The sequence below is a fragment of the Dreissena polymorpha genome, chromosome 3 (assembly GCF_020536995.1).
Source record: "Dreissena polymorpha isolate Duluth1 chromosome 3, UMN_Dpol_1.0, whole genome shotgun sequence".
In the NCBI taxonomy this organism is placed as follows: Eukaryota; Metazoa; Mollusca; class Bivalvia; order Myida; family Dreissenidae; genus Dreissena; species Dreissena polymorpha.
In genome coordinates this window covers 96,594,480-96,615,963 of record NC_068357.1, presented here as the reverse complement: position 1 = coordinate 96,615,963, position 21,484 = coordinate 96,594,480, and the positions used below count along the sequence as shown (strand labels likewise).

The 21,484-nt window shown below is 33.4% G+C and overlaps 1 protein-coding gene and 1 long non-coding RNA gene across 3 annotated transcripts; both read left to right on the top strand.

Annotated features, from left to right (window-relative positions):
- Window positions 1–1,164: 1,164 nt before the first annotated feature.
- Window positions 1,165–6,956, top strand: LOC127875427 (uncharacterized). The gene is made up of 4 exons (XR_008047409.1): window positions 1,165–1,280; window positions 2,140–2,261; window positions 2,433–2,551; window positions 5,262–6,956. It is a non-coding gene; the product is annotated as an uncharacterized LOC127875427 (long non-coding RNA).
- Window positions 6,957–8,051: 1,095 nt separating this feature from the next.
- On the top strand, window positions 8,052–21,117 carry LOC127875424 (PH domain-containing protein DDB_G0274775-like). Of its 2 annotated transcripts, none has more exons than XM_052420490.1 (3): window positions 8,052–8,140; window positions 10,373–10,606; window positions 16,748–21,117. In XM_052420490.1, the coding sequence occupies exons 2-3, from the start codon at window positions 10,409–10,411 to the stop codon at window positions 16,964–16,966; spliced, it is 417 nt and encodes a 138-aa protein (XP_052276450.1). In that variant the 5' UTR covers window positions 8,052–8,140; window positions 10,373–10,408; the 3' UTR covers window positions 16,967–21,117. The 2 variants fall into 2 exon arrangements, with proteins under 2 accessions (XP_052276450.1, XP_052276449.1); XM_052420489.1 differs by lacking the exon at window positions 8,052–8,140 and adding an exon at window positions 8,201–8,299.
- Window positions 21,118–21,484: the final 367 nt, after the last annotated feature.

Here is a 21,484-nt window from a genome sequence, read left to right as displayed (position 1 = left end):
TTGCAGTTGTTTTCTAGCTGCATGGAGACAACAATTTATGTATTCTAAAATATGCTGCGAACCAACTTTCAAGTGCAAAGATCCATCGCCAAACACATGGGAGGAGCATGGTGTTTCATGGTTTTCTGTGCCGATTTGTTTTGGAATCATATCATGCACAATTAAGTAATGGGTCAGACACTAACAATTGTATGTACTTCCACTTCAATTTATGAGGAAATCCTAACACAATTTAATTTAAATTAATTTAAACACAATATAAGTGTTCCTAGTGACCTTTACACAACCGACACAGTTTAGTTTAAAACTACCGGTATTTATTTTAGCTCGATTGCATCGAAAGCGTCGGGCTTATAGAAACGCTCTCAAGTCTGTTTCCTGGGCCTATAGCCAGTACTTGGTGTCTTTGGGGAAGATAAAGAGAAGGCTCCCCGAGTGGGGATCGAACCCGTGACCTACCAATCGCTAGGCGAACACCTTATCCATTATGCCACAGCAACACAGTTGACGCAGGATATACTTTGTCTTGAAATAATGATCACTTATTCCAAATAATTTTGAGATCAAATCAATAATAGTAACATGTACAAGCTGGACTTTAAAATTAAAACACATCCATACACATTCCGTGAAGGGCATAAACATGTGCATTCAAACCATATTAAGCAAGGGGCAATCATACTTTAAAAACTGAATTTCAACTGTTTGACTTAAAAATTTATAGTATTAGCTATCTGAACCAGTTTTAACTCCTTTCTCTTTTTAGCAGCAACCTTGACCTTTCGTGAATATGGATCTTTCCCTGTATTCATAATTAAAATGTGTGCGTGATGCCTTCTGCTTTAGAACATGTGCACAACAAATGATAAATATTGATAAACTATTGGTCATTCTGCAACCTTACATGAGTTTCAATCATAGATCATATACCTCCCATTAAAAAGTATTGGTAATATTAATAAAACAACAAAACAAAATTTGTTCTTCATTTTCAAATACATATTCTGTCGCGGATATGCCTACAACGTGTTTGCAAATTTCGCCATAAATTACGTTACAACATAACCTAATTGATTTATGAATTTACATTAATGAACGAATCCATTATTGTTTTATAGACACTTATCAATTTATTTTCATAAACAATCAAAGTATCAATTTTTATTCTAATTGACAGTATACACTTGTTCACAAAACGTGCTATTTGTCCAATTTACCGAGTATTTCACCCACCGTTTGAACTTGTCAACAAACACACACACTTCCTGTTGGATTACACGGTATGTTTATTTCTTTCTCTAGGTAAAATATCGTATTCATTGTGATTAAATGTCGTATTAATGATGGCAATATACATGTACTACTATTATAAATAACTTTAGAATAATGACAACAAGAAAGTGCAGAAAAAGAAGGCTATCTCCAAGTGTCACTTCAAACATGTAGAACAACAAGAAAAGTCAAGATGGAAAGATCTTTGTCCACATAAATGTAACCAAACCAGCTACAGATTTATGTTTAGTTTGTCAAAAAAAAATTTGCAAAGCTTAATACTAGTGGCAAAATGTCAGAAGGAGACAAGGAAGATTCAGCTAAACAATACTCTGATTATTTGGAACTTGCTAGGAAACAGAGGCTTCTGTATAAAACACAAGTTATAGATACTATCTATAAAGCCACTTGTGCATCTCAGAATATTGTTATAGGTGTGAGATAGAACAATTAATTGGACTATACATTTGTGTATTTTGTTACAATGAAAATTATTATAATTGTTATATTAGCTATAATGATTTTTTTCATTATTTTAAGGACATGTGGCATAGTTCATGATTTTTTTAATCTTGTAGGTGTTTCATAAAGTTATTAACTATAACAATGACATTTTTTGTTAAATAAGACCTCTGGTCCATCATATAAGCACTCTAGAGTTTATATGAAGTGATAATAATTTACATTTAAGAATATCGATAATGCATGTGAATATGAAAGGCAATGACATGTGTCAAATATTGAAATGCTTATGCACAAACTAGTAAAGGAATATGAAGTTAGTAACATAAACATACCAATGACTGACTGTGATATCAGAATTACGATAATTCAATCCTAAAATCTATACACAGCATTTTGTTACAGGAGCCGATCCATGTTCCTTTGATGGAACTCTGCATTACTCGTGGGATTTTGCACAGACTGTGCATTATCCACACCATGCAAGACAGGCCGGCCCTATCTACTTTGCGTCGCCAAGGGAACAGGTAGCATTTTATGAAAAGTGAAGTTAGTACATGATAACACTATAAAATTGTTTGAATATAAACATAAGATACATGTTTATTTTAAGAAGAGAATGTACATAGTTTGGATGATTTGACATAATTTGCGTGCAATTTACCTTAGTCTTTATAGCAATTATTCTCTTGGAACAGGAAATCAAACGTTCTACCTGATTGATGAGGCAGAGCTGCCTGGAAAGGGTGAGGCCTGTATCATAAGCTTAGTGCACCTTTATTTCAAGCACTATGGTTATGGAGAGAAGAACGCACAGGTAAAGCAGTATTTAAACGCTCATTTCAAAATCATTTTTTGTTCCATATAAACAACTTACATGTAACATTCTTTGTCAAAAATGTGTATCTGTGGATTTTTGAATACGGTAGTAAACAAATGTATTTGATTTATGTTGAACATATACTGGTTCATTGATACATTATTTACAGAAATTGTGGACTTGTTTATTTGTATGTCTGCCAATTTAAGAACCATTCTGTCCTGTGGTATTGCATGTGGCGAGTGATTCAAGGAAAATTTAATGTTAAACAATAGTTCTTTGTTGAACAGTTATTAATACAATTGCATGAAAGAATAGTTAAGAACTAATTCATATTTAATGTTATGGTTAAATCATTACGACATTTGTAATCAATTTTAGATGATAAGTATTGATTTGAATGTATGCAACATTTATTGAGTTTATAGTTCTAAAGTGAACACTTTATCATAGTATGCCTGTTAAAATAAAGATTGCTTAAAATTGACATTTGTTACTAAAATATTGTTAAAATTGCATGAAATGTGTTTAGAAAAGTAAATGGCAGTCAATTTAGTTTTACAATTGAATAATACAGAGGGAATAATTAGACACACATTTATTGTTTTAGTTTTACACTTGACATTTAACTTTTTATACGCCCGTATAAAATACGGGACGTATTATGTGAAACCCCTTGGCGGCGGGCGGCGGGCGGCGGGCGGAAGGCATCACTTTGTCCGGACTCTAATTCAAATTGTATTCATCCGATCTTCACCAAACTTGGTCAGCAGTTGCATCTAGTTGATATCTAGGCCAAGTTCGAATATGGGTCATGCCGGGTCAAAAACTAGGTCATAGGGTCAATAAGTGCATTTTCAAAGGGGCCACTTTGTCCGGACTCTATTTCAAATTGTATTCATCCGATCTTCACCAAACTTGGTCAGCAGTTGCATCTAGTTGATATATAGGCCAAGTTCGAATATGGGTCATGCCGGGTCAAAAACTAGGTCATAGGGTCAATTAGTGCATTTTCAACGGCGCCACTTTGTCCGGACTCTAATTCAAATTGTATTCATCCGATCTTCACCAAACTTGGTCAGTAGTTGCATCTAGTTGATATTTAGGTCAAGTTCGAACATGGGTCATGCCGGGTCAAAAACTAGGTCACAAGGTTACTTAGTGCATTTCAAGCATTTAGCATGGTGTCCGCTCTCTAATTGAAGTAGTTTGCATCTGATCATCACCTAATTTGGTCAGAAGTTGAGTCTAGATGATATGTAGATCAAATTCGAATATGGGTCATGCCGGGTCAAAAACGAGGTCACGATCGGACACATAATGAATTTCAAGCATTTAGCATGGTGCCCGCTCTCTAATTGAAGTAGTTTTCATTTGATCTTCACCAAATTTAGTCAGATGTTACATCTAAATGATATCTAGGTCAAGTTCAAATATGGGTCATGCCGGGTCAATAACTAGGTCTCGAGGTCACTTAGTGCATTTCAAGCATTAAGCATGGTGTCCAAAACCTCCGAACGGGCGTATCTTGTGACAGTTTGGCACTCTTGTTAATTTTTAGTAGGGATGGCAACGAATACCGATTTTGGTATTCGAATATTCGGTCATCCTTCCGAACGAATATTCGGATATTCGGTCAACATCTGTTGGAAAAAGTCAACTTTGTTTACCGTACCATTACTGCATGAATTCTACTTTCGTTTTTACCGGAAGTGCACCGGAAGTGACTAAATATTGACACAGCGTTGCCGTCGCTAATTCTAAGCTGATTTTGTTGATTACTTTTTAGTGATAAAATTGAATGACAAAAACTGTTTTTAAACTATTAATATTGTACATCAACAATAGAACGAGAAACATTATATTACATGACGACAAAATAATTACATGACAAAACAGAACTTAAACGAATTATGTACATAGCAACAACACGCTTTGAACCTGTTTAACAGACTAAACAGTCAGTCTTTTAAAGTTGCCACGTTTAAAAGTCACTTGGATCGGCGACTTCTTATCGGATGATGTCGTGAAATACTTCCAAGCAGCGGATGGCGTAGGTGGCATTTTGCTTGGACAGAGATTTACTTTATGCGTGTAGCAATTATAATATTTTTAATTAAATGAGGGCGAACTACCAAAAACATTTCTTTAAGTATAATACCTGATTGAATATTGAGTAATTAATTAAAGTGTGGACCATACGATACGCAAATACTCATTAGAGGTTGAGTAAATTATTTTCTTAAAGCTTTTTTGATTGGACAACGTGATTATAACCATACGATCATTTTTGTTTTTCACACCGAGTCGGCACTTCCTTTACTCATTTAATCTTTGATCATTTTAAATGTAATTCGAGTTATTATATCAAGACGGGTCGGTGTTTTGATTGCCGACGCGATTTGCACCTATCATAATTTTGACACAAAGTGTCTGTCTTTGTTAGGCAATTAGCGGGATTTATGACCGGTATAATGTCATCACCATAGCGACGCATTATCGCGCGTAGCAGGAATAAACATTATGACACGAGGAACATTTTTTTTTTAAATGTTTGAAGCAAATTTCACGAATACAAAGTCTTTGAAATTACTCGATTTTTTTATTTTTTCTTCCGAATATTCGATTCGGAAAACTGTATCCGAATATTCGGTCCGGGACCGAATATTCGGATATTCGGATATTCGGTGACATCCCTAATTTTTAGGCCTTCATGAATCCATCAGCATCAACACCATGCTAGCAGGCCACACAAAGTTTGCTCCTGACTGGCATTTTGGTGTTTGGTTTGTCAAGTGAAGTGGAGGGCGAGTGATGCAGAGAAAATTCAAGACATTACTACAACCGTACGATCATCATAACGGTCGGGTCACAACATTCCGCATCTCGTGTCTGACATGGAGAGTCTGGTCAAATTCTTAGAGTGGCGGTCACACCTTGAAGCCTAGTTAAGGAACATAAAAAGCATAACTAAATAGCGCAATTTCTTTGTTTCCAAAGATGACCACGGTGTTTTGCATTGTAAGGAGTATGCTGACTCTACCAAGGAGTGTTTTGATCTTTTGTAGTGTGCAATACATAAGAATGCCATGCCTCCACTTAAGACCATTCCAGTGCTCCCTTTAGCAAGACAGTGGTACTTGTATGATCACATTTCCAAATTTTTCAGGTCTGAGTCAGCAAAAGAGAAAACATGTCCCAAACCTCTTATTCCAAAGTAATTGTTTATTTGGAATGTACAGTTTTGAAAAATTGCTGACAATTATTGCATTAATAAATGTTTTATATAGGGAGTTGTGTGCAGTAAAGCATTATTACGTGTATATTTGCATGTATTGTTGATTTGCCTGCAATAAATGGTTAATTCTGACAATATTGCATTATGATGTCATTATTTTTTAATTAACATGCATTTCAAGTATAGCCCATGTTGTGTGATTTTTGTTTATAAAACAAATATTTAAAAACCTGGTTCATGTTTGGAAATAATCAAATAGTGATACATTGCATTGTTTCTAATTTGTTAGATTCTTTAATAACCATGTACATTGTTAGAACCTCTTCTTTTTATGAATAAGTTATTCATTTGGTCCATACTTATATAACTATGTAATTTGATTACATATATATGAAGATAATAGTATTAATGTTATTTTAACTGAAATAAAGTAATACACATTGACTTTGCAATATTTTTTTTGCATTTGTCATGTATCAATGTAAGAACAGGGTACAATTTGAACGTTACTAATGTTGAACCAGCCTTTATTTGAAGGCACATTTTTATATTTTACAATGTTAAAGACAAATGGTTACCATGATGACCAGTTTTTTGCTTCAAATTATTAAAAGCTTTCAGTGGACTGGTTGTATGGATTTTGTGTATTGACATGTACTTTGTATGCGATAACAGTATTTCACATTAAGTATTTCCGGTTTACATTAATAAGTTTTGGAATGTCAATAATTAAAACAACTCAGTTCATTTGTTTAATTGTATGCATTTTCACATATATTAAAAATTGTGTACACATTTCCTATAATTATTCATCAAGATTTATTTAACAAATTTTAAGTAATACATGTATGTTTAAAACATAAAACAAAAATTAATTTGAGGATAAAATACCAACATTCAAATAATGGTACCCATGGATACCATTTTAAATTAAAAAAAGATGCTTTTAACAAACAATGTGTTTATATTTTAACATGTGTTTATATGAAAACTTGTTTAAACTATTTTACTTGTGTATTCTTTTACTTGAATAATGCTTAAAATGAGTAGTATGTGAGCAAATAAGTAAGTTTAAGGGAATGGCGTTTGGAAAGGTGTAATTGTAAAAAAGCGAACTCGGCCTTTAAATTAATACAATTATTACCGGTACGTATTGTTGCCTAACATTTGTTCAGATACACATTTTTTCAAATTTATTGTTTCATTTTAAAATCATTTTTAATATATCAACGCTATAATAAATATCGGAACGTTTTTATTTTTCACATGTTTTCAGTTTTGTTGGGCAAAACAGGTATGTGTATTAGACATACATACAAACCTGGGCAAAATCATGAAATTCAGTTTATTGGAATCAAGCGGCCGGACGCGCTGCCATAGCGAATGACATAGCAGCCAGAGGGAGATTGGCGACTGCCCGATGTCACGTGATGTAGATCTCGTATTCGCGGCGAGAATTTCCGATACTTCATATTGGTCCGAATTGATGTTTCAAATCTTTGTGTATTTATAAATCTTTCGGTAACCTGACTAAACCCATCACACGGCAAACTGATTAAAACAGTCATGGTAAAAGATAACTAAAACCTCACACAGTAGACTGACTAAACCCATCACACTGCAAACTGACTAAAACCGCCACGGTAAACTGACTAAAACCGTCACAGTTACCTTTTTAAAATCATCACCACAGGCGCTCAATGTCAATGTTGGATTTTGTGGGGTTTTTAGTTACCCGTTGTTTATTATAATGCATACACATACTTAATAAAAAAAAATATTCCGACAAAACCTTTTCTTAAAAAAAGATAGTTCCACTATGTATGTATCTATAAAAAAAAGAACAAAAAGAAACATTGCCATCGAGCGCCTGTGATCATCACGCGGTAAACCGACTGAAACCGTATACTAAGCCTGTCATGGTAAATATACTTTTGAGTGCAATATCAATCTTTTTTAAACGCTTTAAATGTATGATTATGTTTTTGGCTTTCGTCAAAATACACACACTGATGGTGTTTTTCAATATTTGTATGTTCTCTGTATGTGATTCGGGCTCCAAATACAAAACACTATAACGGAATCCTCAGATTATGTCTTATTTTCTTGCAGAGTATTGCACACGTAAGTATGGCGTCGTCCAACAATAATTTCTTAGTTTTTTTTTTAAATATATTAATTAATCTAATATTCGTTTGGATTCAACAATTTTTTCATGCCTTAACAAAACTAGTATGTTCGAAGTAACAAGGGGACGAAACGTCAGACTAGATTTTGCGACTCGTCAGTTTTAGTTAAAAATACTTGTTTAATTTATTGATTTACGTTCGATCATACAGACACAGATGGTAAAACCGTATTTATGTCTAATTTGCTCTACAAACAAATTTTGTTTAAATTTTCGAGTTGTTACGACAAACAATTATCACTTTACGGTAAATTGAATGACAATTTCCAAAATAAATCGCAAATTTTACAATATTTCGAAATGCTGCCAATTACACTCGGTAAGTGAACTGATGTAAGGTATTATCAGTTCATGTGTTATTTTTTTGTAAAATGCATGCGATGTTAATTAATCTTCGGAAGAAACAAATCTCAAAGTTCCATCGATATTTCATGACAAGCGTTGGAATCTGAACTTTTGCTTTTGTTTTATTAAAATTTAATATAAAATCCGATATTCTCGCGGTACTTTAGGAAAAGTCATTAGCACACTTCATGATTATATATCAGATAAATAAAAATTAACAAAAATCATGTCCGAATTTCTTTTTTTTATTCCACAAACCATTAATTTTAACTGTTGTCACAACAAAAACAACACCATTGTCTGTCATTCTTATTTATCATCAAATTGGGTATTTCCCCTGTAAATCAATATTACTGAATAAAAAATGAAAAAAAAACATTGATCTGAACAAAATAAAACACACATACAATTAAGGTTATATCACTTTAAATAAGTGGAATTATAGACACATGAATAAGAAATATCACAGTTATTTTAAAGCTAAGCCCCAAATAAAAAAAATGGCAACAATTTTTGTTAACGCCGTTATAAATAATATTTATATACGACGTTAATGTACGCGAAAGTTAATTATAACGTTTGCGCCAAATACTTTGAGGTTTGACGCTGACATCATTTATTGTTATTGTCTATTTAGGAAAATAAATGTTAAGATTGAAATTGTTTTTAAGAGCGCCTTAGCGAGTATGGAAGGATATATGTTGGTAAATATATTGTTGGTATTTATATTGTATATGAATTTCTGTATGTATTATTATTACGTGAGCGCGATTATTTGAATTATTTTATTTGCATAACATTTTAAATGTTTTGTTTGATTGACTGTTTACATTATATATGTATTATATTTGTTTTAGAGAATCATCATGAATAAATGTGAGGACGCATATCGTTTTCCTGATATGAAAGGCGGAACTCTTAACAATTTTACATATCAAACTTAAAATATTTTATAAGTTTCACTTCAAAAATAATCAAAATAAGGGGTGTGCAACCCCAAGCATTTTTAATTCCAAAGAATTCGTGGTCAGTCTAAAAAGTCCCTGACAAAAAGTGTTAACAGTTAAAGGTTAAGAATGGCAGATTTAATTGTAAACAAAAGCCAGGCAGCATTAATGAAATACCACAAGAATGTCCAACTTGCAAGAATACCAGATTAAAGTTTTTAGGACAACATTTGTTGAATACTAGTATTTAAATTATACAAATAGCATATCAGTTTCAGATATCAAAAATCATCAAGTACCTCCTAATCAACATTGTGTTTCAGATGGTTTAGATGGGGTGTTAAAATGCAGCGTTATCAGTTATAAATTAATTGTGTATAATCAGAACATTGTAACGCTATAAATTTAGCAAATTTGATGACAAAATTATGTCAATTGGTTCCAGTGATGACAATATAACTCTGTGTTAATTATCAATTTCAGTACCAACAGCAATCCTGTTCAAACCTTTGAGTGTGAATTTGTTTTCACTAGAGTTATGAATGTTTTAAGGTGTCAAAGACAACAGTTCAACTGCAAACAAATCATAGTTTGCATATTTTAATTTTGAAGATATGAAAGACAATAATTTAAGGTCAAACAATTTAATTGTAGTCTGCCTATTTTAGTTCATTTATTACAAGCTCACACTATGAGAGATGCTCATCTTTGATCTAAGTGGGAAAAGTATAGGCTTGGTGTAAATATCAGTTAAACAAATTTAAAAATAAAATTTTAACTTGCTTAAGAACAAAAAAGACATATTTGTATGTATCTGGTACATGCTTTCATTTATCATTTCAATTATACCCACAACGTCGTACAGGGGCTTTCAATCTATTTGTGAAAGTGTCTCTAAACTTGAGACGCCTGTAATTTTTAAATATTTTTGTGTATCTAATCTTTCAGAACTTAAAAAAAAATAATTGTTTCACAACATTTTTGTTATTTTGGTTTAATATATATTTGTATGGAGATTTAATACAGTTTCCAATTGGTCTGTTGTTTTATGAAGAATTAATAAAATTCTTTTTTGTTAAGAATAGTTCTTTATCCAATAGATTAAGAGGCAGAGCTGATCTAGTGATCAAGTTATTATGGCTTCCTCTGAAGGATCAGACAGTCGCACAAACAGTCTCACTAACCGATCTTCATCTAGTGCTCCTACAGATGATGATATCAGGCCGCAAGAGCTCAAGGGATGGCTGATGAAGAGGACCAAGATTTCAAGAAAGTGGAAGAAACAATGGTTCTTATTGAAAAGCACAATTCTTCTGTATGGAAATTCTCCTGAGGTTTGTAAATGTAGTAGTAAGTTTATTGTAAAGAAATGCCTCAGGCCCATAATACAACATGTGTACATAATGTATATACAGATAATACAAAGAGTTGTATCTCCAGTCAAATATTTACAATGACATTTGACTGGAGAAAAAAAAACACTAAAACTACAAGTATTACGTTCCATATGAAAAACGTATTAACTGGTTAACATAGAAGGCTATTTTTTTTTAATAACAAACTCATTTTTATTTCTTAACAGATAAAAAAAATCAAAATAATATATCTGCCATGATACCAATCATACACATAAGTTTGCCTAATTTCAGAATATTTAGAACATTATAAAAATACATGATTATTTTCATCCTCTATTATTACGGATTCATTTTCCGATTGACAATGTGCACATATTCTAAGATTTCTTGGTATTCCTAATTGTCTATCTAACTCTATTTGAAACCGAACAACGAAATCTCGCTAACGCTTGCCTGCAATGAAAAGACATTTCAATGTCTAAATGTTTAACAAACTTTTAATGCCTGTAGTGTAAGTATCACATCTAGAAGAGTCATTTATGTTTTCGTGACAGGTTTGAGTCGCACAATCTGTCAGACGTTGTTTAAAATGGAGCATGAATAAATCAATATCACCAACATCCTGGAAGACCCAAATAAAGCCGAACCATATTTAAAAAGAAGCTCCTTTACATCCGAAGCCCAATTTCGCCCTTTAATATCATCTAATGACTATGACATTTTATAACAGTTTTTTGGTTATCTTCCATCAGGCATATATAGAAGTTTACAACAGTATTTTATACAATTTGGGTGGTAAATGACGTACATCGGTAAACGGCCACATTCTCCTAAATACACTTATATAATAGTTGCTTCGAGATTTGTTTGCTAGGAATGGTTGTATTAGTGTAATTACTGTTCATTTAGTAATACTGTATCAAAACCTTTTTAGCTCACATGATTGCTCAGGTGAGCTTTTCTGACCGGTCTTTGTCCGTCGTATGTCCGTCCGTCCGTAAACATTTGCTCGTAAACACTTTCTTGTCCCATCTTCATGTAACTTGGTCAAAAGCTTTGCCCCAATAAAATCTCGGCCCAGTTCGAAACTGGGTTTTGCCGGGTCAAAAACTAGGTCACTAGGTAAAAAACATGAAAAACCTTGTAAACACTCTAGAAGTCACAATTTTTGCCCAATCATCATGAAAATTGGTCAAAACATTGGTTTTATTGATTTCTTGGACGAGTTCGAAAATGGTCCAGATCGGTGAAAAAACATGGCCGCCAGGGGGCGGGGCAGTTTTCTCTATATGTATATAGTGAAAACATGGGAAGTCACATTTTTGGTCCACTGTTGATGAAATTTGGTCAGAACATGTGTTTTTTGGATATGACAGTTCAGTTCGAAAATGGTTCGGATCGGTAAAAAAGCATGGCCGCTGGGGGGGGGCTCATTTTCCTTATATTTATATAGTAATAACAGCTTTTGAACACTATATAGTTTATCATGTCAAGGGAAGTAACTGCAAATGAAAAATTATGTTGAATTGACAGAGCTGTCTCCCTTTTTAAAATATTTGTATTAAGCACAAGAAGATTAAGTGGAATTAATTATAAATGATAGTTTTACATTCTGGAAGATAGCAAACTTTTGAATATGTTTTTTATTGTTTGATGATTTTGTACAATATGGCATTCTTTTGTCAAACAATTAAAGCGAGACTATACAATTTTTATATGTGTTAAATTGTAATATATTGATAAATACATGTTACAATAACACAAAATAGGCAAGATATTGAAGACGAATTTCATAAAATGCAGCAAAGACAAATTAGAGCCCGAGCTGATGGTGACGAATATATTTCGTACATATTTTCTTACAATAACCGAAGAATTTGTCTTTTGATTAGGATCGGAGTTAGTGTTCGTGTGTCGAATGAATAGACATCACTGCAGGAATTTAAAAACAACCATTAAACTAAATTAAGATTCACATCGTACATGCATGATATACATTCTGGCGAATTCTGCTGTACAGACATTTTCGATTTCAGAATTTAATATCTCGCTTTTTTCGCATTTGACACATGTTCTTCTTAAGTTATATTTTAAATTATATTGAAATGTATGACCTTGTTAACACTCTAGTGGTCACATTTATTTTCCGATCATCATGAAACTTGGTCTGAAGATTTGTCCCAATGATATCTTGGATGAGTTCGAAAACGGTTTTTGTTGCTTTAAAAACATGGCCACCAGGGGCGGGGAATTTTTCCTTATATGGCTATATATGGCTTTATTAAAACCTTGTTAACACTCTAGAGGCCACATTTATTGTCCAATCTTCGTGAAATTTGGTCAGAAGATTGGTCTCAATGATATCTTGGATGATTTCGAAAATAATTATGTTTGCTTGAAAAACATGGCTTCCAATGGGACGGGGCATTTTTTCTTATACGGCTATAGTAAAATCTTGTTAACACTCTAGTTTTATTTAATTCAGTTGCCCAATCTTCACGAAATTTGGTCAGAACATTTGTGTCCTGTGTAGTAAAGTTTGGTTTTATTATGTCAGTTTTATGTACCATTAACTGTTTTATTTAATTTTTCATAACACAGAATTTTCATAATTAACAACTGTTTTAGTCATTATTACTTATGGTAAGCCTATCAACTAAGAGAAAGCTGAAATGAAGACAGCATGTACACAATTTTGCAGTATCTATCTCCATTGTTTAACCTGCTGAGTCATATTTCCCAATCTATTTTTAGTTCTGCTCTAGATTTTGTTAGACCCCAGATATTGATCATTGCAGTGTGTAACTATTTACATCTCAGCTTACTGACCTTCCCTCTCACTTTGCTGAATGCCAGATGTTAAAGCCAGACACCTTGAAATGAAGTACATCTTGATCAATACATATAGATGAAATTTGAAACTGTGCAAAATTGTCATTAAATCTATAGCCTAGTTAGCAAGTCATTTATTATTTTTTCAAATTTTAAAACCGAAAGTAGGATTTCTATACTTTTACGCCCATTTCGACAAACGCGATTATTTTTAAGTTCTAAAGCGCAAAAAGACGGATTTCTACCTTGTAACCACCAGATATATTTTAAATGAGATAGATAAAATTAAAACTTAAGTCTAGTTACCAAGTTATTTATTATTTTTCAAATGGTACCGTTTTTAAAACCGAAAGTAGGATTTCTAGACGTATACGTCCATTTCGACAAACGCGATTATTTTTAAGTTTTAAAGCGCAAAAGAGACGGATTTCTACCTTGTAACCACCAGATATATTCTAATTGGCATAGATAAAATATGTTTCTTATTTATACTTAAATTTACTATGCCATGTATTTCATTTCAAGGTGTGTGGCTTTTATATCAGTGGTCAGTAATAAAAGCTGGTTGAACTGTTTGATATATTTTTAGCTCACCTGATTGCTCAGGTGAGCTTTTGTGACCGGTCTTTGTCTGTCGTATGTCCGTCCGTCCGTCCGTTAACATTTGCTCGTAAACACTAGAGGCCACATTTCTTGTCCCATGTTCATGAAACTTGGTCAGAAGCTTTGTCCCAATGAAATCTCGGCCGAGTTCGAAACTGGGTTGTGCCGGGTCAAAAACTAGGTCACTAGGTCAAAAAAAGAAAAACCTTGTAAACACTGTAGAAGTCACATTTCATGTCCAATCTTCATGTAACTTTGTCAAAATGTTTGTCTTAATGATATCTTGGTTGAGTTCAAAAGTGGTTCCGATCCGTTGAAAAACATGGCCGCCAGTGGGCGGGGCAGTTTTCCTTATTTGGCTATAGAGAAACCATTTTAACACACTAGAAGTCACAATTTTTGCCCAATTATCATGAAAGTTGGTCAAAAGATTTGTTCAATTGATGTCTCGGATGAGTTCGAAAATGGTCCAGATCGGTGAAAAAACATGGCTGCCAGTGGGCGCTGCATTTTTCTCTAAATGTATATAGTGAAAACATGTGAACACAGTAGAAGTCACATTTTTGGCCCAATTTTCATGAAATTTGCTCAGAACATTTGTTTCCTTGATACGAGAGTTGAGTTCTAAAATGGTTCCGTCAGTTGAATAACATGGCTGCTGGGAGGGGGGCAGTTTTCTCATTATGCCCCCCCCCCCCCTTTCGAACAAGAGGGGGTATATTGCTTTGCTCATGTTGGTCGGTCCGTCCACCAGATGGTTTCCGGATGATAACTCAAGAGCGGTTATGCCAAGGATCATGATACTTCATAGGTACATTGATCATGACTCGCAGATGACTCCTATTGATTTTGAGGTCACTAGGTTAAAGGTCAAGGTCACGATGACCCGAAATAGTAAAATGGTTTCCGGATGATAACTCTAGAACACTTATGCCTAGGATCATGAAACTTCATAGATACATTGATCATGACTTGCAGATGACCCCTATTGATTTTCAGGTCACTAGGTCAAAGGTCAAGGTCACGGTGACTCAAAGCAGTAAAATGGTTTCCGGATGATAACTCAAGAACGATTATTCCTAGGATCATGAAACTTCATAGATACATTGATCATCACTTGCAGATGATCCCTATTGATTTTCAGGTCACTAGGTCAAAGATCAAGGTCACGGTGACCCAAAGCAGTAAAATGGTTTCCGGATGATCACTCAAGAACGATTATGCCTAGGATCATGAAATTTCATAGGTACATTGATCATGACTCAAAGATGACCCCTATTGATTATCAGGTCACTAGGTCAAAGGTCAAGGTCACAGTGCCAAATAACGTATTCACACAATGGCTGTCAAGGTCACGGTGACTCATCTTAGCAAAAATGGTTTCTGAATGATAACTGAAGAATGCTTACGCCTAGGATCATGAAACTTCATAGGTTTATTGATCATGACTCGCAGATGAAATAATGATGTTTGTCTGGACAATATCTAGGTCAAGTTTGACATTTGGTAAAGATTGAATGAACCGACTCCTCTCAGGTGAGCGAACTAGGGCCATCTTGGCCCTCTTGTTTGGTTTTGGTATTTACTAGTATAACAGTTTAATTTTATTAAGGGGAACAACATTTAAATAAAATATTTATTTTATTGAAGTTAAATTTTGTGTAAACATGTATGTCTTTGAGGTCATTATGTGAGGTCACTGACCAAGGCCCATAATTTAAAGCAGTTCCTGGGTATTACGCAAAATTGTTTTGTTTTAATGATATGTCAGTCAGGTTTGAAAATAAAAATGTCCCTAGAAGTAAAGTATTTATGTTTTATTAAGTATTCCACCTATTTAGAATCGTTTAGTTCCTTTGGGTCTAATGTGAATGCTTTAGATCCCATGGCCCTCTTGTTTGTTCAACCTTCCAGAAAGTTGGTCACAGCATTTGTTATAATGATATCTCAGCTCAGTTTGATAATGGTTCCAGTCTGTTAAAATATATATGGCTGCCAGGGGTTGGGGCAGTTTTCCTTTTATGGCCTTGTGAAGCCTTGTAAATAATATAGAAGGCACATTTTCAATTAAAACATTGTTATAATGAAATCTCAGCTGAGATTGAAAAAAAAATGCCTAGATATGTTTCATAAAGTTTTTATTATTATTCTGAAGTCCACCTTCTCAGAATAGTTCAATTGAGTTGGATTTCCTGTGATTGTCCTGAGACCCAATGGTTCACTTTTTAAAATTTCAAATTAATTTAAAATATAGTTTTGATGAATGTCATGTCACTGTTCATCAATTTTAATCAGAGTAAATAATCAAATAGAAGTTAAGATAAAAGCCACCTTCACAGTTTGTGTGTCTGTTGTCTTTTGTGGCTGTTTTAGATGACGTATACCTATTGTTGTTATTATACTGTACACAGTTGAATACAATGAAAAATTCTACAAACATGAAGAAATGTTGAAACCCTGTTTTACCCAAAACTTAATTATGTCTGGTCAGAAGCTTCCATGTTCGCCATGAAGTAAAGCAAGGTTTTGTGACTTCATCTCACACGGGAGCTCCTGGCCGGACTGCCTGGATGTGCAGGCAAGCCTGGAACTACCCTGGCCACAGGTGACATTAGACCCATTTTCTTATGACGCGGCTCATTATTATGTGCATTACATACAAAAACACTGCTTTGATTACAGGATGCTTGCAAGCAGATTCCCCTTACAAACTCTGAAATTTCTGAGAGCATGGTGGATAAAAAGCTGCACGCGTTCTCAATCAAGTCGAAGGAAAATGGGCGCACATTTTACATCCAGGCAGACTCAGACACTTCTCAAAACGAGTGGATGCAAGCTATTTGCTTTGCTAAGGCAGCTGGGCAGACGGGTGAAAATTCTGCGGCATGTGTGGTACAGTGACAAGATATGGAGCTTTAAGACCACATGTGTGGGTCTCATACATTTGGTGTCTTTATACGTGTGGCTGAAAATGAAATATTGTTTGTCTCACATTGTGCAACCAAAGCGGAGAAATAACCCCAATCGAAAACAATGTATGCGCCATGATGAAAATATTTTATTTTACACTTGGGTTTGGAAAACTCAAAAATTATGTCTAATACAGTATAATTTGCCATGTTTGAATATATAATTTTAGGGAAAGGACCAAATAAATTTTAGCTACAACATAAGTTAACAAAGTGTGTGAACACAACAGCCTTGTTCAAAAAGAAGTTAAACAGCAAAATTACAATTGTGTGAGGTACATTTACTGTCCCACCCTTGATAATAAGCATGGGGTATAGTGCAGGAAACAAACAATATTTAGTGTGTGACTATTTATATAGGTTATAGTCTAAAATGAATGTAGTTGTAAAGTAATTGTTTTACAACATTTACATATCCTTACTTAGAGCTTTAATCTGAATATTATGTTTTTATTGTCACTATCTATACAAGCTGTGATAAATATTTTTGGGAACAGAATATGTATGGATGATTTCAAAATGTTCATTTGAAACCTTACACTCTGTCCGATGTTTTATACATAATGCCTCATTGTTCTTACCAGAACTAGTTGATGTTTTGAAAATAGATGTATTCTAGAGTCTGATACAAACTTCTAAGAAATTGTTTTTTATCCATATATTCTGAATCATTGTGCACCATAATTGCATATGGTTTAAGTTAAATGTATAGACTGAAAGACACAAAAGTTGTTTATAAATGTTTCATTTATGCTTTTTGTAACTGTTCTAGATAATAATATTATTTGTGTTACATAATAATATTTGCACATAATTATATTTTTACAGTCATTTTACCCTATTTTTATCAAAACGTTTTGCCTTACAACAACTATTAGGGGCCTTTTAACAGATTTTCACGTATTGAAGTTTGTCATTAAATGCTTTTTATTGATAAATGAAAACATTTGATCTAAAAAGCTCTAGTAAAAAACAAGAATAAAATTAAAGGAAGAAAAAAAAGTAACCCTCAACTGGGCTTGAACAACTGACCCCTGGAGTAAAAGTCTATCACCAAGACCACTGGACCATCCGTGCTCATGTACTATGACTGTTGTATTTTATACTTAATAAAAGCAATCCTCGTAGTGTCACATAATTTAACAAAAACAAAATTCTCCAAATTATTCAATCGTTTCGCGTTGCAACCCTTTTATAATTATCAGGTTTTTAAATCGTCAAAAGATGCATATAACGGATATTTTAGAGCATGGTAAATGCTCAGTAATACTGTTTCCTTATAAATATAATAACAACAACAAAAATATGGGAATCTGAAACATTTTTTTTCTTTGTTGATTTACCAAAACGTGAAAAGTTTCAACTTAAAATAGTAAAATTTACATAACGAGCAATGTCTATTGTTCAGGTAGTGGTTAGATAGACATGTTTAACTGAGGGTATAAAAATAAAAAATAAAAATTAGTACATGCTTAAGAATTGCCATTGTGAGAAATATATTTATTATTACAAAACACTTTTTTTTAGATTTTATTATGTGTATGCCTAGTCAAGATTGTTATTAGAGTGTTGTCTGTTTTGTGTTTTAATGTTTTTTAATTAACCATGTGACGTATCACATTCCTTTTTTATAATTTAACATTTGCCTAAAAATAACTTTGTTTTCAATCTTATCATTTAACGATACAATATCCTTTTTTTATAGGAAATGATTTTATCTCCGTCTCCAACAAATAAATATTTATTGTCCCCTATCGGTTTCAATGGAGGGGACTTAGGGTTTGCGCTCTGTGCGTCTGTCTGTCTGTCTGTCTGTCACACTTTTCTGGATCCTGCGATAACTTTAAAAGTTCTTCAAATTTTTTCATAAAACTTCAAACATGGATAGATGGCAATATGGACATTATGCACGTCATTTCATTTTGTTCCTACATCAAAAATTCTGGTTGCTATGGCAACCCCCCCAAAAAAAGTTCTGACAATGGTGGAGCTGGTAGGGGACATATATTGCTTGGCAATAGTCTTGATTATGACGTTATGTGTTTAATAATATGTAGGTAAAAAAATGTATCACCGTGGTTTTGCACGTATTGAAGCGGTTCTATATTTACATCATCAGAGACTCCGGTTGGCCTTATGTGCATTTACTTACAAAACATTTCTTTTTTTATTTAAATGTATTCTTTGTTAAGAATTTAGGTTAAAAAAGGTGTGGTTTAAGTTTCATGGTATTGTGTTTATTTTAATAATGAATGATTATATAGCAATTGTTGACGTTTCCCAATTTCCACATAAGTACCCTTGCAAAAATGGCTCATTAGTTCTTAAGCTGTTCATAAACTAGTTTTTGAGTTATGAACTGCAACAATGGTTAATGAACTTCTTGTTGCAAATAATGAATTCATTATGAGGGTATAGTTAATAAACTAAAAAAGATCATGAACTGTGTTGTTCATGAACTTTACCATAATCATCATCATTAATGTCGTCGTCATCATTATCATCATCATCGTCGTCGTCATCATCATCATGATCATCATTATCAGCAGCAGCAGCATCAGCATCATCACAATTATCATCATCACCACCACCATCATCATCATTATCATTACCACTTTTGTTATAATTAATATTCATTCCCTGTGCCCCAGTGTCTTATCTCCTTTACCATGCTCATGATCATTATCATGATCATCGAAGCTATTATCATGATCTGAGCCTTATCGTCTTCCTCATCTTTTTCATCATCACAATCATCATTATCATCATAATCACCATCAACAACAGCTTAAGCAGGAGCATGATCATAGTCAACTTTTCATTAGGTTGAGGTGGTTGGGGGAAGATCTTGCGCAAACACACCCATTCTTGTGGAGAAAGTAGTGATTATACATTGTATAATTCACAGGATGATGCATATTTGAAATGTTGGATGTTGTAAAATGTTTTACATTCTTTTACATTCCAATTTTTGTTTACTAATATGCTTTTACTTACTTTCATGCATTTGTTGTTGTTGTTGTTTCCTCTTTTGCTGTCAAAATCACTTTGAATCATGATTTTGATGTCGTCTGGTTTTAAAATTGTTGAATGCCTGTTCTTATATTATTCAGAGATGTATATGATGGTATATGTGACAAAAGAGTGTTTATGCCTAAACCTTTATTGTGTTAAGTATTACTTTGACTTTGTTTTCAAGGGTTAGGATGAACATACCATAATCCTTTGAAAAAAAGTTTTGGGTAATTAAACATTACTTACTGCCTAATTAATAACTATTTTTGAGGCAAACGTACTGTGAAGATCTAAACCATAGTCCAGGACTTTGTTACAACAACAAGCTGTTTGCTTACAGATTTTAGCAGCAATTTTACAAAAAAGTTTTTATATCATCGAAAATAACATTCCTGTGTAAAAAATGCAGACCAATCCTTGTTGTTTCTGGCCAATTTTGTTCATCAGCGTTAAAGATTTTACAACTGGACCCAGTTGTTCGAAACCGGGGTAAATTTTAACCCTGGAATAAATGTTGAATAAATTTACCCAAAATGGATAGTTATCCATCCTGGGTTAATATTTCCAGCAACGCATTTATCCAGCCTGGTTAGTTACCCAGCTTGGATAACTTTAACCGGCGGTTAGCGCTAACCTAGGGGATAAAATAACCTAGTGTGCGAACAACTGGGTCCTGGTAGTTTTGTTTCTTGCCTGTTGATAACCTGCAATATGAAATGTAAGATCCTTATTTAAGCATAAGAATTATTAAAACATTTACACAGGAATGCAGAACCTCACTAATATTCATTAAATTGTTCATTTGAGGCTGTCATGACATATGTACATAGCATAACATGGCCTGGGACTTATGTTATATGACACGGCCTTTTACGTTTAATATTTTGACTATTGTTCCACAGTTTGCAGTTTTCCCATTCAGTGGATGTTGTTTATTTGAAGTCATAATATAGACTTAAAGGAATCACTAGTTTAAACATTCCAGTGTTGTATATAATAGTTTTGTATTTTACGTACATACATTGTTGTTAATGTCACGTTAGATGATATAAAGAGGATATAACATCAGTGTGTTTGTTTTCAATTAAAACACTCTGGGACCCTGCATATGTGTATGAGATAACCAACTTGTGGGAACAACAAAGTTTGTCATAGTGATGAGATAACCAATTTGTGGGAATACCTTTTTAGTTGTTGCAAATAACTATGAAGTGATGTGAAAAATTTAACTTAGAACGACATTATAAACCAGTCAGAAAACAGGCAGTTTGAAAGAGCATTTGGCAGATTTATGTCATGTGCAATTATGAATGCATTTCTTGTTATCAGAGATGCTGAAACATGTGTTATAAATATATATGTGTTACATTAAATGTAAATACATATAGTCTTTTAATAAAATCTATTTAACAGATAAAGATTACTAGCCAAACAT